The sequence below is a fragment of the Phascolarctos cinereus genome, unplaced genomic scaffold, assembly GCF_003287225.1.
Source record: "Phascolarctos cinereus isolate Bilbo 61053 unplaced genomic scaffold, phaCin_HiC Scaffold_3;HRSCAF=262, whole genome shotgun sequence".
NCBI classification, from domain to species: domain Eukaryota; kingdom Metazoa; phylum Chordata; class Mammalia; order Diprotodontia; family Phascolarctidae; genus Phascolarctos; species Phascolarctos cinereus.
Window position 1 is genome coordinate 127,154,302 of NW_027555736.1, and position 18,697 is coordinate 127,172,998.

Sequence of the window (18,697 nt, forward strand, 5' to 3'; positions counted from 1 at the left end):
TGATTAAATTTTATCTTACTTATCCATTCTCTATTTATGTCATACTTGTACATGGCTAGCCCCTTACAATTTTTCATTTATATGTTTTTCTAGCCAAGGAAGCTTAGCCAACATTTGTTCTTATTGACCCTAATTCTTTCTGCTTCTCTTCTTGCATTTACCAAAATCACTTGAAATAGATTTTTGGGGGGCAGCTAGGTGGCACAGTGTATGGAGCACCAGCCCTGAAGTCAGGAGGACCTGAGTTCAAATCTGACCTCAGACCAGACACTTAACACTTACTAGCTGTGTGACCCTGGGCAAGTCACTTAACCCCAATTGCCTCACCAAAAAAAAAAAATTGTGTGTGGGTATGTGTGTGTGTGTGCGTGTATATACATACATACATATATATATATATATATTTTTTTTTTAAAGGTCCTGGCTACTCCTCCCTTCAATTTGGCTTAATTTGAATTTACATTGTTATCATTGAATACTGCAGAAGGACCACAGGACTTTTTGTTATAACACAAGATATTGATATTGATCCCTTGATCGCTGTGTGCTGCCATTTAGTATGTTTTGTCATTTATTGATTGCATTGTTTAGGACAAAAATCTCAAGCTTTATAATAGGTTATCAACTGCTTTCTCTCATTCTTTTGGGCCTACCATGCTGGCACAGAATATTAAATTATTTTGATAGTAGTACTCATCCTTTGCAAAAGTGTCTTGATTGTAACTCAGTAACCTGATCTTTTTAATTTTAGCTTGCAATTTATATAATGTTTAATTTTCCAGAATTTTTGAAAACTTTTATTTAATTTTATATCACCTGGGTTATTCTTTTTTTCTCTTAATTTTTAATGAAAAGAAAAAATATTACTTCAATATTATTTTTTCAGGGAACTTCTAGTCTTCCATGCACACTCAAAATGATAATTAAATACCCTGCTGGGACTCTCCCCCCTCATTTTGAAGTTTAGATTATTCTAGTGTGTAAGATTCATACAGTATTTACTATAGTATCATGTACAATATATAAACATTTTCCATTATTAATAATAAGCTGATGTCTGGGAATCACCCAGGAAATTTGGTCTCACTATTCACTATGTGATACATTTTTTGCCTTGTTAAATTGTAAATTTCTTGTGAATAGAAACATATCCTGTTGTTCTTCCTTTGTACATTTCATCTTTTTCCCAGTATAGTGCAACGCACACGATAAATTCTTACTACATTCTTTTTAAATGTGAGTAAGGTGTTTATGGGTCATAGGACCAACAAAATGACAAAGTAGGCACTTTCTCTACCTCCTACTTACAAATGCTCCAAAGAAAAAAAAGTTTATTTATGTGTGTGCATCTGTGTGTATGTGTATATATACATATATATCATATATAGTATAGTTACAGGACAAAAACCCACATGAGAAAAAAAGAGATTAGACAAAACCAGAAAAGAGTAATCTATTTTTCTTGGTATATATTACCTTTCTGCAAGGAAAGCCCACCTGTTCTGAAATGTCTAAACTCCCCTAATTGTGCATTTGGACATGAAAATTTGTCTTTACTGTTTTAGTTGGACAAATCAAGTGATAGCTATGATTGTTACATAGTTTATCAAAGTAGCATATCTTGTCTTCTAGCTTTTTTTTCTTTTGTTTGAATTTTCTATCTTACAATGACTTACTATTTCTACTTTTTCTAGAACTCATCTTTCTTAAAGAACTTTCTTGATTCTTCTATATTTCTGACTACTCATTTTCTTTTTCCTTCGTTGATACCTCTTACTTCCTCCTCCCACCACAAGGCACTATCATTGTCCTTCGATTCTTTATCTCCAATGATGAAAATTTAGGCTTGATGTCAAGAAACACTAATAGAGCTGTCCAAAAGTAGAATGCATTTTTCTTCATTGGAAGTCTTGAAGCATAGGCTAAGTGATCAAATATCAGATATGTTATAGTGAAGATTTCTTTCAGTTCTGATGGTGTGGGGCTGAACCTGTGCTAGCTTGAGTTAACCTCCCCAACTCTGCACCTATACCTAGGGTTATTTTGAGCCAAGACATTGGGGAACAGACAAGGGCAGTTTGAGTTAACTTTGTCCCTAAGTAGACTGACCTAATGGCTGGCTATGGGCCCTTTTGGTAAAGAGCATATAAGGATGACTCTATGGATCAAGAAAAGTGTCTAAGAGCTCATTTAAACCTTCTTGTGATATGCTTTTATCTCATTGTAGGCTACATTTCCCTGTAGGTGATGGAGTGTGCAGTAAATTTTTTTTTAAAATCTGAAAACTCAGGCTCTGAGTGATCCATGGCACTGGATACAGAAATCCTCTCAGGATCTACATGTTGCATTAGATGACCACTGAGGTCTCTTCCAACTCCAGAGAGGAGAGAGCATTCAGTAGGAAAATGTAGCCAAGATATTGTTTTATTTATCTTTGTGTCTTCCTCAGCATCTGCCACACTACCTTGAATGTAGTAGGCTCTCAAATAGTTTGAATTGAGCTAAAATATAGAATTATAGACCCTCAGAGTTAGGAAGGATTTTAGGTATCTTATAATCTACCCTTTACCTGAATGGGAATCACCTCAAGGAGATTCCATGAAAATGATCATCTACGTCTCCTTGAAGATCTGTGTAGATAGCTTAGTCCTCAAGGCAGACCATAACCCTTGTGCACAGATTTAATTCTGAGGATTTTCCTTATCTTGAGTCAAAAGATACCTCTCAGCAACTCGTGACTCCTAGGTTTGCCTTCTGGTGTTAAGCAAAACTCAAAAGCTCTTTAGATATTTGAAAACAAATCTTATATCCCCACCTCCAGCCCAATAAAGATATCTCTTATCTGGGCTAACACTACCTAGTTCCTTCCATATGGCATAGGTTCAAGTCCCTTTACCATCTGGTCACTCTCCTCTAAGTATATCCCAGCTTGTCAGTCTCCCTTCTAAAATATTATTCTCAAAACTGAACACAATAATCCATATGTGATCCAACTGACAGGTCCAACCTCCATCATTATAGAGTGTATGATTACGTTAATTCAGCTGATATTAGCATTAGCCTTTTTTGCCTGCCTCATCATATTATTGATTCATTGAACTTGCAATCTACAAAAACACCAATCTCTTTTTTTCACCTAAACTATTATCTAACTAGTTCTTCTCTCCCCTTCCCTGCTTCCTGGGGAGATGATTCTTCTGATCCAAAAGTAGAACTTTGATTTATAAGCACCAAATTTTATCTTATTAGATTTGGCTTATCGTCTCTAGCCCATTTCAATATTTTGAGATCTAGATTCTGTTTTTCCATGCCTCCAAACTTTCTGTCATCTTCATATTTGATGAGCAACTATGTGCTTTGAACATTGACAAAAATGTTGAACATATTAAGATCAAGAGCAGATTTCTGTGGTAATGTGACATTTATCATAATTCCTTGATACTATAATCGTAAGATTTAGATCTGGAAGAAACCTTATAATCTAGTCCACTTTACAGAGAAATTGAAGCCTTGATTTGTCCAAGGTCAGTTGCTATACATAGTAAATATCAGATCTGGGATTCCAACATAATCTTGTCATTTAATTTACATAATTTACAAAGCTGTATTACCATTTAGCCCACTTGTTTGCTTCACACTATTAGACACTCTACCAAAATCCTTCCCAAAATTCAGGTATATTATATCTAAAGCATGATAGATAATTATATGATGAATCAATTTAATCACTGTGTGAAAGGAAATTATTTTAGACAGACTGATCATCTGAATGATCCCATGTCAGCTTGTAGTCATCTCAGTTTCCTTTTCTAAGTGCCAACAAAACACATCTTATTAATTATCTAAAATTTTGAATTGAAAGCAAACTCAAAAGCTAGAGTGATACAGAATGTAGTTTAATATCTTCCTTTCTTCATTAGCCAGTCTCTTCCTAAAAATATTAGGCTAATTTTTTTATGTGAATGTCACATCGCATGGTCAAGGAAGCTGAAAAATGGGGGCAGCATCACTTGTGAATTTGAAAGACAACTCATGGTGTCTTTCTAATAATCCCTTCCCATAGCAGAGAGGACTGAAGGAAATCCTGTCCTTTATGTCTACTTTCCTGTCCAAAACTCTGTATTCTTTTAAATTAACATAGCCTTAGATCTGATAATATCATTTGTGTCCATATTATATGCAAATGATTTGTCCTCTCAAATAATTTTTTACCTTGATTTTTTTGGATTTAGGCCTGCAATAAACTACACATCCTGGGAACCTTCATGGTAGCAAATCTCTCTCTCTCTCTTCCTCTCTCTCTCTCTCTCTCTCTCTCTCTCTCTCTCTCTCTCTCTCTCTCTCTCTCCCTCTCTCTCTCTCTCTCTCTTTCTCTCTCTCTCCTTCACTCTCCCTTTTTTATTATCGAGTAATAACCCAATGCTACTATTCTTTTATTTATCATTGTATATGACCTTAGATTCTCAATTCCCTGGGTTGAGCTAATTCTACTCTTCCAGGGCAAAAGTGGTCCCCTGTGTATTTGTAACTAGGACTATATTTGCCAATAACACTTACAAAAATAGTGATATAAAGCTATACCCAGCGGTGGTCTGAAGGTAGACTACAGAGGATCTGGTCTTTTTTTTTTCTAATCTGACTCCTTCCTTTAAAAAAAAAAAAAGACTTCATATTCTTCCTTTGGTTGAGTTCTTCCCATCAACCATCTTTCATAGGCTTGTAGACCCTTTCAGTATTGTACATTTACTAGTTTCCCAAAAGAGCAAATCACCACATCAGACATTCCTATGCTCCTTGTTATTCTGCTAAAGTATTCAAACTGCATGCCCACAATGGGATCCTGTTTCCATCTGGACTAGGCATTGGGAGCACTTTTTAATTTCCATAGCTTATCCTCATTTCTTATATTGTTTCAAGGGCTTGCTCATCACTGTATCATTTGCCTTTCTTAATTCAAGATGACTCCTGGGTTTCTGGCCCTTGGCCTCATACTGAAGAAAATTGTATGTGACTAAAAAAAAAAATCAAGCCCACAAAACCTTATAAACTAAGGTATGCTTTTGAAATGTTTGATCTTAATATAAATTTTTTATTCTAACTAAGCTTTTCAGTTTACTTCAGACAGCTTCAGTACGTTGTGGACAACTTCTGCCTTTATTGGTACATTTGAGCTACTGTTCAGGTTTATAATCTTCTCAGTCACTAAGAATGCAATGTTTTGATCGGTTGTGATATTATCCTTGCCTTGCTGTTCATTGTAAAGACTCCAGATGCACACACTATATATAATTAACAATAGAAGATATATCTTTTCTCAATACGTCTTTGTCTCCCTTCATCGTTTTCCCTTGTCTGTTTTCTTTTGCCAGAAAAGCCCACAATTAAATTTCTTCAGACCAGCATAGTTGAGTGTATTTTCGTTTAAAGAAGCTATGGAGAAATTTTAGCTAGAAGCATGAATTTTTCGTGGGGGTAGAGGGAAAAAAAGCCCTGGTGGGAACAGCCTTTTGTCAAGGAAAAGGGTACCATTACTGAGCAGCCTTTCACTGTCAAACCACCACATGATCCTGTATTTCTGGACAATGGTCAGTTCCTATTAGCTCTAGGGTAGTAAAGCAGTTGTTAATCTCCCTTTCAGCATAAATGGAGGTTGGCAGTATGGGGGATAATAACACGGAGGAAACCAGAACTGGAGATGAAAGTGAAACGATATTTAATGCAATAAGAAAACCCCCAACCTTTCTTGTGTGTGGAAAAAGTTCAATAGAGAAGTGTTATTTCTGATTCTTTGTATAAGACTGAGTACATGCAAACTATGCATCCACTCAGCATCATTGAGACTGACAGAGCCTTCAGATATGACCCATGTTAAACAAGAATCCTATGGCAAAGCTTTGAAGACCACCTAGAATTTGTCCTTTTAAAAAAAATCATATTTATAACAAACGGAGATGACATATGGTAAAAATAAGATAGCTTAAGAGCCACTGGTCATACATTGAGCCAGATACATTCTGAGAAACAGAGAGAAATGGTGACAATAGGTTGTGGAGGTTACATCTCCTGTGGGAGAAAACACACATAGAGGGAGGGCTCAGTCTGAACTTGCATGTTGACATAAGTTATAGACACCTCTGTGGGAGTTTGCAGCATATTGACATCTTAAATGTTGATTCCACCTTCTAATTATCATCAGCCAAATCCTAAATTAACATTCACTTCACTGCTGAGAAAACTAGAAGTGATATTACAGTGGTTGATAAATAATATGGTTTGTAACCATATTAAGATAATTTTCCAATAATAACTTTTCATAGTTTCTTGCATAATAGACGTGTCAAGTTCTGTTCTATAGCAAAAGGACCTGGGAAAATTATTGAAGGGAAGAAGAGTGGGGTTGGGGTGGATTTAAAAACACAAAACAAAACGGAACAAAGAAGCCAAAAAAACAAAAAACAAAAGAAACCCTCTCATTCCCCTTTCCCTTCTCTCCCTCCCTCCCTAACCTTCTCTCCAATACATTTTGTCTAAAGCCATCAGGCAGGAACATGTTTGGGCTAATAAAGGCCTTTTCCCTTCTGGGACATTTGTTTTCATAGCAGAATAGTCTGTTAATCAGTATATTCCAAAAAAGCACATGAGCTCCACAGTTTCTGCTTGTGTACCTTCTACCCTGCTGCTGAGGCTGTAATGGGATTTTCACAACTAAAGCAAGCTGAGTTCTTTTTCTCTCTTTCCCCCCTTCCTTCCTCCAAAAAAAGGCATTTGTGAATGATTCCACATGACAGCAACATGTGCATGACTTGAGGTCTAGTAATTGTTTTCACACTAATTTTTACTTGTGAATTTCCCTCCCCACCCCCACTCTCATCACCACCACTTGGCCAAGAGAGTTTGCAAAAATATACAAAAATAAAAAAGGCCCTGTGTTTCTGGGTTTGTTTTTTTTTTAGGCATAAATAAATTTACTAAGAAGCTTAGAAATCCCTATGCCATCGACAATAATGAGCTACTAGATTTCCTCTCCAGGGTACCATCTGATGTTCAAAAGGTAAGTAATGAATGACCACCACCAACAGGGGCATCAGGCAGCAGTAGCATTGCCCGCCACTGTGAAGGAAGAATACAATGCTCCAGCTTTTTGAATAACAGAGATAAGAAATCAGAAAATCCATAAAGGGAGATGGATAGCAGGGGAGGCAGCTACAAAACCTTTGTCAAAAGCATAAGATGACTGTGGAAAATTATCCTGAAAAAGAGCTGCTTAAAAATGATCTGGAACTCACACCAAGTGGCCACCGAGCAATGTTTTTCTCACCTTTTTGCTCTCTGGCTTCCCTGAAGGGGATAAAATACACTCACTAAGTGACAGAGATACAATGCCTGGGGAGGTTTTACTTATTTTTTCCCACTTCCAGATGAAGAGATGTTGGGAGGAGGGGGATTATTCTTTTCATTTTATGCTTGCCAAGATTATCTGCTTGGTGGGATAAACTCCCATATTTTTCTTCTGCAAACCTAGGAATCCACAGTCATAGAAAATGTTAGAGCTAGGAAAGAGCATAGACATCATCTAATCTAACCTTGCTATGTTCTAGATGAGGAAACTGAGGTATGAAGAGATGAAGCAAAGTCAAGGAAACATGAGATTGATGAGAGAGATGGGACTAGAATCCAGGTCTCCTGAATCTATTCAATTTTAAGCCCCATTTACTTCTAATAAGTATAGACTAAGGAACTGAATAGAAGGACTCGAGATCAATAAAAAAGCAGTATTAGCAGATGGTTATAATTCAATCTGGTAACGTCCTCTCTTCCCAAATTTATTGAGATAAAAAATCCAAGTAAGATATTGTACATAACTAGTCTTATTTGATTGGCTATTCCTTCTCCTGACCTGCTAGAGTCCTAGAGAAGAGGCAGTATGTTTTGTTTTTGTTTTTTTTGTTTTATAATTTGTGTTTTATTTTTTAATGGAAGCTATCACAGGTGCAGAACAAATAGGAGATAGAGGGTTGGTGCTTAGGGAGACATTTAGTGGTAAATTTAAGAGAAGTAATCAAACAAATGAGCCATTTTCTGAAAGAACCTAAAATCAGATCTTGTTTCTAATCTGTGAGAGATTATAAAATAATTGTCAATATACCCTTGGGCATATTTACATAAAATCATAACTTCAAAAGCTTGTAGACTCCTTTAAAGTGTTTGTAAATTGAGGAAAGAGTTCCTTGGTTATCCTTATTCATTTTCCACTATTATTTGAACAGTGTGTGTTCAATGTGTTGTTGGTTTGTCCTTTGACATTTACATTTCAAGGCAAAGATAGCCCAATTCCTATTTGTGTAATATTTGAGATTTATATTTATAACATTCCCCTAAATGGGTCTGTCCTCCTTAGGGATCATCTCTGAATACTCTAAGGAAGTAGATGCTTTTTTCATTTATTTTCTTGTGAGGGAGTGTTGCTAGAATCTGTGAGATAGAATATACAGTCCTAAGAGAGTTTGGCACAAACACCAAAACTAGTGAGCACATGTGGCATGTAATCCAATATCATAAATTAAAGCCATGACACCATGCATATCTCAGAACTCCTGCTCTGGACCACTTTGTGCTCATGGCTCATCATCACTTATGTAAGTACTTGTGAGTCCAATTCTCTAGTCTTCCTAGTAGTTGAAATTCTCATCAAAACTGTTCAGTGACATATCTGCACACAGACTAAAGACTGATGCTCATAGCATTAAGACCAGTTTGTTGCTGGCACAAGAAAAAAAAGAGGATTAAGGGAAGATATACTGTACCATGAGTAAGAATCTCAGTGCTTCACTGGAAGTACTTTTCAATTATACAATAGACAGTTTGCCACTAGGGATTCTACCATGGTCATATTTATCACATGTGTTTTAGCCATTTTACTGTAAACTGAATTCATTTTAAACAGAAGCAGATATAATTCTTGGGACCAGTATCAGATTTGGCATGTTTTCCCTTTGAGGAAAAATAAATATGTGTAATTTGCTGATATTTTTCAAATTTTGAGATGGTCATTTAAGAATGAATAATTCTGAAAAAGTTATTCTGCTGTACACTTAGACACACATGCTTTGCAAAGCCCCCAGAGACTGTTATTAAACTTACTTATAGGTTAATACTGGCACATACAAAAATAATCTTGTAGTGCTGAGAGCAGGTAGAAATCCATGCATCTCATTAGGAAAATCTGCTTTTAATATTTTGGTTTCATGAAATGATGCATGACTTCTCAAATCCTTCCTGCAATTAATCCCCCATGTTCCTGTGTTTAGAAAATGATTCATTACTTTTGAACCTTCCTTAGTTTCCCTTGGTTCGTCCTTGGGGAGCCATTAACACACACTGTAGTGAGCTTGAGTTACCTAGCTGCAAACGTCATGTCTATTTGTTTTTACAGGTGCAGTATGCTGAATTGAAACCATACAGCAACCACAGTCCCCTTAGGAAGAAGCGGAGTGCTCTCTAGGACACATACCGACTTTGGAATGCAGCATCTCTTTTTTGGGTTTGGTTTGGACCAGCACTAAAACCAGTCATGTCCATATAGTCATTCTGGAAGGGCATATTTGTTTCACATTCTCCCAACTGCCTCCCTGTAGGAACACATGGAGTATTGGCATTATTGTTTTTGCGCAGAGGGTCAGCCCAATTGGTGGAGGCAATCCAAGGAATGTGCACAATTGTTCCATTCTCAGAAGAACTGGAGTGAGACCTTCAGTATTTCGGCTTCCCCATTGGAGAATACCAATGACTAGTTTGCCCAAGGACATCTAGACGTCTTGGACTCAGGAGAAACTTTGACCTTTTTAAATTCCTCTAACAGGTTTACCATTAAGATTTTAGAGTTATTTTTTACATCTTCATTTAGATAATTGTTCACTTAAAAGGTTTTGTTCTAATATATTTGATGCCCATCATCTTTTCAAATAATGTATAATTTAAAATATGTATCTCATGATGGCCAGAAGGGCAAAAAAAGCTGAAGCTTCAATGATGTCTTAGTAGCTATTATCTAGTTGCAATCAATTTCTTGGTGCTGGATGCCATGTTGCTCCATAAGATCCATTGCTGGCAATGGACATGTCAGAAGCAACCAATTTGAATAAATTAAAGAAATACAATCTTCTGACCCACAAAGAGTTTATTTTCAATTATCATTCTAATACTATCTCATTGATTTTTATCTTCATTTGCTTTTGTTTGTCAAAAAGACTCAACACTACTGTTTTAGAAATAATACATTTTTTAAATGTGAGTGAAGGGACAAAAAAAGATAAGGTCTCTGGTGACTAAAATTATTTCTTCCGGTAATTGATTACTCTATGTAAGTGCGTCTCTTCTAATGATCTTCTCCAGTGTTTTATTCTGACATAAGAGGTGGCACTGAATCTCCAAAGGCCTATGTTAGCAAAACCCTAGTTCTGGCAGTTTCTACCAGGATGGAAAGAAAGGTTTAAGACCTGAGATTTAGGGGGGAGAAGGATCTCAGAGGCCATCTAGTTTGAGCACGATGAAATGGTTGAACTCAGAGACTCAGAGACATAGTAACAGAGGTATGATATGAGTCCAGGTCTTATAGGCCTAGGAATAAACTGCATGTTTTTTGCAGGACCAGACTAGCTAAATGTATCATCATGATGTTGGACAAAGGATGAGAGATTTTTGGGGGGAGGGATTGGTGCAGAATGCCTCTAAAATTTCAGCTGTTATTTCTTTCATGTGCTGATGGAGCAGAAGGCCCACAACAGTGGGATTCTTGATCCTTGAAGAATCTTTAAAATTAATTGGTTTATGGCTAAAAAATAAGATTTGTTCATTTAATTCAGTACACATTTATTAAGTTCCTACAACCTCCAGGTACTATGTTAGTCACTGGACACACCAAAACAAAAAAAGACATGGCCTTTGCCTTCAAGGAACTTATATGCCATTGGATTTAATTTATGGACTTCTTTAGGTTGGCTTTCTAATACTGGATCTAGGATTCCTGTTCTGATCATAAGTAATATGCACAATTAGAATTTGTCCTAAAATCCTACTATAGGTCAGGAAGCAAAAGCAATCTAAGAATGGAAAGTAATTTCTACCTGTTTGCCCATCCATCTCCATAATGTTACAGAACATTTGTTGTTTCCCAAATAATTAAAAATGTTTATTCTGTCAAAATGTAGAATTAAATGAAATACTCTTTTCAAATGAAATTTAAGTCTATAAAAATGTATTTTGTTGACACATAACTTCGTATGTGCAGTTTTGTATATATGTATAAAAATAAGTCGGAAAACAAACTAGACTTGCTTTAATAGTTTTAGTATTTTTTCTAGGTTGTAATTTAATAATCTTCAAATGAAATATTTGTGAAAAATGCCAAAGATTTTAAACCTTATCATCCCATGTCTGTTTTTCTTCATATTGTATCTTTCCTGGGTTGTCTTTCTGGCTGAGCCAGATTTCTGCATGATTTGATTTACTTCAAGTTAATGAAGCTGGTTGGAGAGAGCTTCGTAAAAATTACAATAGCTTCAGTAAAGCTCTTACTTGTACATACAATAGATACCCAAGAATCTCTTTTGTTCAACCAGTTACTCAATCTTCTGTGTAAACAATGCCTCATTGTCTCCTTCCCAACTATCATCTAGTTTATCATAGTCTGTTATTTTGTAAGGACCTAAGGCAGACATTTTTAAACAGACATGTGAGATCCGATCAGTCATTTCAATGAAAATTTTCAGCAGCCAAATAACCCCTATTTATTCGGAAGTAAAACCAGTATTTTATCAGCATTCTTTTGTATAGGATTTTCAAAATGAAATAATTGACTGGTCAGAAAGCATAGTAAATTGGCCTTTTTAAATTTTTAAAATTTTTTTTTAACCATTACCTGACTCTGGGACTCATTCATTGCATTAGTTGAGCACACAAGGAATGTACTCTTCAAATAAGCCTGGTGAGCAAAAAATTTCAAATACATCATCTGATAAAGGATCTTTTTGTTATTTGAATAAGCAGACATTAGAATTCAACAAACATTTTATTAGGAAAGAGCTGATGCTTAACGTCAGTCGTCAGAAATGACCTTTGTGTTGATATTAATGTTTTCTAGACTTGTGATCACATTATGTGGGTACTCTTTCCAATCATGCAAATCATAACCCATCCATACCTGCATGTTCTTTGGGAATCTTGAACATAACTTCCCATAAAACCAACACAAAAAGTCCACCCAACGTACAGAGGCTGCCCATGCTTTCTTTAAACAACACATGGACATCAGTAGAGGATGCAAGCTATCTATTGCTTAACCATCTCTCTTTAACTGTACCTGCTAGGTGCAGCAGTGAATAGAGTACTGGGGTTAGAATTGGGAAAGACTGATCTTCATGAGTTCAAATCTGGCCTCAGATACTTCCTAGTTCTGTGACCCTGGGCAAGTCACTTAACTCTGTTTGCCTCAGTTCTTCATCTGCAAAATGAGCTAGAAAGGAAATGGCAAACCACTCCAGTATCTTTGCCATGAAAACCCCAAATGACATCATGAAGAGTTGGACATGACTGAACAGCAACTTGAACTGTGACTGGCTCATTGGTTTTTTTCCAGTCATATATTTCTCTGACAGCATACTTTATATCACTTCTCCTACATAATTTTTCATTTGTAATGTTCTACATGAGAATTAAGAAGGTTAGCTTTTGTTTCAGAAAGAGGGAGGGGAGCAGTCCATCCCAATTTTCTCCTCCTTGATTTCTTTTCTATGTTTCTATCTGAGGTAAGAGTCTGCATGGTACAGTGGAAAGACCACTGAGTCTGAAGTTAGAGGGTCCAGGGTCAAATTCTACTTTGGCTACTTTGTATTGTATGAACTTGAGTGAATAGCTTAGCATCCAAAGACCTCATTTTCTTCATCTGTAAAATGAAAGAGTTGGAATAGAGATCAGAGCTTCTTAAACTTTTTCTACCTGCAACCCCTTTTTGTGTTTCAGCAGCATTCATTGGTGTTGTGTGGGTGTGGCAGCACATAAAGTATGCCTGTTGTATGTTTAGAACCAAGGCTACAGCAAAGTTGTATGATGCAACACAGGCAAGGAGTGCCAGAAACACCTAGGATTAATTATGCATTTGATTTTTAGTTATTTTTGGTCTTTGAGCATTTACCGTTGCCAAATTTTTGTTGGGGTTGCGACCGTTGGTTTAAGAAGCACTGGCCTAGATGACGTCTACTATAATTCTAGATCTTTGATTCTGTGATCCAGAATGAATGCTATGTTTTGCTATTCTAACTTCATAACTATTCATTAAAATATAAATTTATTGAGAGTAGGGATCTTCATTCTTTACATTTGTATCTCCACCATTTAGTACCTGATATATAGTAGGTGCTTAATAAATGCTTGCTGATTGGTCAAAAATTAGTAAAGAAACAAACAACTGTATTTTTCATTCACTTAGTTTTCCCAATGTGCATAGTTAGACCAGGGAGCATTCGAGTGATTACAGAACCTCTTAATGAGATCCAAAATGTTCTAATGTTTGATGCAGTTAGTATATAATAAATAAGTAGGGTTATATGAACAACGCCTTTTATTTCAAAGATAGACACCTTTGTCATGCATATATTTTCCTGTTTTATACCTCACTGGCTTCTCAATGGTAAGGACTGAAGTATTGTATTCTCTGATTTTCTTGAAATTGTGTGATTATCAAGATTTGGTCTACTATGAAAAATCATTTGGATTTTTCTTAAATTTTCATCAAGTATATTCTTAATGTGTGTGTGTGGATTTCCACCATAAAAATGTTAACTAGATGACAAAGTAGCCATTTGGTTCAGTAGTTACTTGATGCTATTTCGGTTGTCTTATTCTGGTAATAAGAGCCAAGATTTTTTTCTCTATGTCTTCAGTAGGTTCCTTTATTTCCAGTCACTCAATTGACAATCAATTCCTTAACATTCTCAAAATTATATTGCCTTGGATCTCCTCTACTATGTATGCTTGTTCTGGTTTCCCTATCTTTGTTTTCTTCACTACCATTTACATCAAGGACTGTAACATCAAGTCCAAATGTGATGTCTCCACCACCCTTGATAGTAAAAAGAATTTATTGTATACATTTTTACATATCTTCAGCATTTTTTCATCTATTGATTGTTGCCCTTGTTCCTATCTTTAAATGGCCTATCTGCTTAATAGAATCACTTGACTAGCTTTCATTAAACTTATTTTTTCCTCCTCGAATTCTTCTCATTGTCATATGAGGGTGATATTGCTAATAATATTCTACCATTCTTCCCCATAAGATGTTACAAACAAGTTTTATTCTAAGCCAATGTACCCACTGGATACAGAATCTCTGCTTCGCAAAGAGAGAAAGTATTTTCTGGCTGAAATTATTCTAGGCTCTTTTGGTCTCATGCCAGTCAATTTACATTGGTTAAACTTCTTTATGAAATTGTCAATGCTTATTCCGCCATTCATTTACCATTTTTGTCGTTACCAACTAGTTTAAGTAGGTCACGTTGGAATTGTTTTCATTATACTCCAGACTTATTCTCATTTTTATTATCCAAGTTTTTATAAAATTTAATTTTTACTCTCACAAATTGATTGTATAATTAGCTGATTCAGAAGTGACTCATACATTAGAAATGGATGATTCTCATAGGACTGAAGACCATTTTCTATTTTATTTTTGATTCCATAGGTTGCTTTGACTAAAGAATGAATCAACATATGACCATCCCACTGATGATGAGATTCTTTGTACTTAGCTATGCTGGTCTTTAGAAGAAGATATGGTTTATTGACAGATTATATAGCATGGTAGAACCTGACAGAATGTAGCAACATTGCTCTTGAGAATCTAGGATCATTTCATGCCTCAATGAGGCACCAAAGTAGGACTTTGCAGACAGCTTCTAGAAAAGTTTAGACAAATTTGTAACCTATAAACCTTTTATATGTTATGAAGGGAAGATTATGGGTGCTAGAGTATGTTCATATCTTCTGAAGGCTATACCAAAGAAAGTTACTACTACTATACTTTCTCCCAAAAACTTTTTAGGCACCATTGTCAAAAATAGAGTTCTAGAATAAAGCAACTATTGGCAACTTTGGAATTTATTATGTAATAGAGAAAATATAATTTTATAACTGGAAGGAAGCTCAGAAATTACATCTCAGATTCCTCATTTGTTAACTCAAGGGATCTGTGACTCAAAGAGGATAAATTATTTTTTCCAAGACCACCGAGCTAGAACCTAGGTCTCAAACCTAGGCTTTACAGCTTTTAGTGATGCCACACTGCCATAAATACCACAAATCCTGAAGAATAAAATTTTGAGGTGACCCAAAGGCCAACAGAAAACTACATTGCAAAAGCAAGCAATTTGAAGTATATTAATATTAGTTGGAAACATTTCTTTATATGACCAACAAAGCCCAGCAGCAAAGTGATGGGTCAGACAAGTAACAAGAGCAAGAGATAACAAATGGAAAGTCTGACTTTTCCACTCATACTCACAAAATGTTAAAAGACCTAGACGACATATGCCAGGAATGCAGGGTTGGTTCAATATTAGGAAAACTGTAAACATAATTGACCATATCAATAACAAAACCAACAGAAATCACATGATTATCTCAATAGATGCTGAAAAAACTTTTTTTTTCTTTACAAAATACACTACCTGTTCCTATTAAGCACAAACACTCAAGAGCATAGGAATAAAGGTAGTGTTTCTTAAAATGATATACAGTCTTTAGGTAAAACCATCAGCAAGGATCATCTGTAATAGGGATAAGCTAGAATCATTCCCAGTAAAATCAAGGGTGAAACAAGAATGCCCATTATCACCACTGTTATTCAATATAATACTGGAAATGTTAGGCTATATCAATGAGAAGAAAAATTAATTGAAGAAATTAGAATAGGCAATGAGGAAACAAAAATCTTGCTTTTTACAGATGGTGTGATGATATACTTAGAGAACCCTAGAGAATCAGCTAAAAAACTACTTTGAAATATTTACAACTTTAGCAAAGTTTCAGGACATAAGATAAACCCAAGTAAATCAATAGTATTTTTATATGAGCAACAAAGCCCAGCAGCAAGAGATAGAAAGATAAATTCCATTTAAAATAACTGTAAAACTATTGGGGGTCTCCCTGCCAAGACAAACCCAGGAACTATATGAACACAATCACAAAACACATTTCACACAAATAAAGTCAGATCTAAACAATTTGAAAAATATCAATTGTTCATCAATTTCCAAGATACTAAAAATGACAATCCTACCTAAACTAATTTACTTATTCAGTGCCATACCAATCAAACTACCAAAACATTATTTGATAGAGCTAGAAAAAACAACAATAAAATTCATCTGGAAAAACAAAAGATCAAGGATATTAAGGGAATTAATGAAAAAAATAGAAAGGAAGGTGGCCTAGCAATACCAGATCTCAAACTATATTATAAAGCAGTAATCAACAAAACTAGCTGGTACTGGCTAAGAACATAGAGTGGTGAATCTGTGGAACAGATTAGGTACACAAGTCACGATAGTTAAGAACCATCATAACCTAGTATCTGATAAACCCAAAGATCCCGGCCTCCAGAACAAGAACTCACTATTTGACAAAAACTACTGGGGAAACTGGAAAATGATAGGGCACAAACTAAGTATAGACCAACATCTCACACCATATAGCAAGATAAGGTCAAAATGAGTTTATGATTTAGACATAAAGGATGACACCATAAGCAAATTAGAAGAATGAGGGACAGTTCGCCTGTCAGATCTATGGGAAAGTAAAGCACTCATGACCAAACAAGAGATAGAGAGAATTATGAAATGTAAAATAGATAATTTTGATTATGTTAAATTTAAAAGATTTTGTACAAACAAAACCAATGCAACCAAGATTAGAGGAAAGCAGAAATCTGGGAAGTGATCTTTACAGCAAATGTCTCTGATAAAAGCCTCATTTCTCAAGTATGTAGAGAACTGAGTCGAATTTATAAGAATACAAGCCATTTCCCAATTGATAAATGATCAAAGGATACGAACAGGCAATTTTCAGATGAAGAAATCAAAGGGATGTATAGACATATGAAGAAGTGCTCTAAATAACTTTTGATTAAAGAAATGCAAATTAAAACAACTCTGAGGTACCACCTCACATCTATCAGATTGGCTAATATGTCAAAAAAAACAAAGGAAAATGATAAAGTTTGGAAAAGATATGGGAAAATTGGGGCACTAATGGACTGTTGGTAGAGTTGTGAACTGATTCAATGATTCTAGAGAACAATTTGGAACTATGCCCAAAGGGCAACCAAACTGTGCATACCCTTTGATCTAGCAATACCACTACTAGAAATGTATCCCAAAGAGATCACAAAAAAGGGAAAAGGACCCACATGTGCAAAAATATTTATAGCAGCCCTTTTTTGTGGTAGCAAAATATGGGAAACTGAGGGGATGGCCATCAATTGAGGAATGACTGAACAGGTTGTAGTCTATGAATGTAATGGGATACTACTGTGCAATAAGAAACAATAAACAGGCAGATTTCAGAAAAACCTGGAAAAAATTGTATGAGCTGATGCAAAGTGAAATGAGTAGAACCAGAAAAATAATGTACACAGTATAGCAACATTGTGTGATGATCATCAACTATGAATGACTCAGCTCTTCTCAACAATACGATGATCCAAGACATTGACAAAGGACTCACAAAGGAAAATGCTATCCACATCCAGATAAAAGACTGATGGACTCTGAATGCAGATCAAAGCATATTTTACTGTAACTAATATGGAAATATGTTTTACATGATAGCACATGCATAACCTATATCAAATTGCCTCCTATTTTAGGAAGAGAGGAGAGCAGGGAGGATGGAGAAAGATTTGGAACTCAAAATTTGGTAAAAATTAATGCTAAAAATTGTCTTAACATGGAATTGGGGGAAAAAACAAAAATGCTATTTTAAAAAAAAGACTCTAGTATGGACTCTTCCTAAACAGCAACATTATAGACAATCTGTGGGAGCAAATGGACAGTGATTGAACAGAATGGATGAGATGATGTAGATTGGTTGAGATATGAATCACTTGAAGAAATCCCACATTGACAAGATCAGAAATCCTCTGAATTACTCTTTCCTTTTGACAATACTACAAATATTGAAAACTGCAACTGTATCTTGCCTATTGAGGCTTCTATTTATTAAAATAAATATTCTTGGTGTCTCATTGATGATTCATAATTATTAATTTAAGTTGTTTCAGATCTGTTCAATTAATTGCCTCTACTCTTACCCTCTCCCCAGCTGATTTGGTCAGGGGGTAGTCAAATTCTTCTATAAAAATTTAAATTTTTGGAGGGAAGCCATCCCAAAGAATGCAGTTCTCCATTCTCACATCTCTTTGTTGTAGAATCAAAACTATTATCAATATTTAAGTTAAAGTGGTATGTCAGGCATTTGTATACTGGCAACCCTTTATTCTTTTATCTAGTCCATTTTTAATGCTGCTTTAGTTTTTTTTTTCCAGGAAGACCTCAATATTATGTTTTGTAGGATGGAGAAAACCAAAAATTTCAGTATATTTTACATTTGTTACCCTAGGAACTTCAGAGATCTTCCATCCAAC

At 35.4% G+C, this 18,697-nt stretch overlaps 1 protein-coding gene across 5 annotated transcripts in view; it reads left to right on the forward strand.

Annotated features, from left to right (window-relative positions):
* The window catches only part of MCTP2 (multiple C2 and transmembrane domain containing 2), a 285,321-nt gene extending 267,023 nt beyond the window's left edge, over positions 1–18,298 (forward strand). For 4 of the 5 annotated variants that reach the window (XM_020964224.2, XM_020964238.2, XM_078151161.1 and 1 more), the window contains 2 exons: positions 6,954–7,051; positions 9,434–18,298. In XM_020964224.2, the coding sequence (XP_020819883.1) occupies positions 6,954–7,051; positions 9,434–9,502 (167 nt within the window). In that variant the 3' untranslated portion in view covers positions 9,503–18,298. The remainder of the gene's footprint in view (positions 1–6,953; positions 7,052–9,433) is intronic. The other variant, XM_078151162.1, reaches the window with a different exon arrangement.
* The last annotated feature ends 399 nt before the right edge of the window (positions 18,299–18,697 follow it).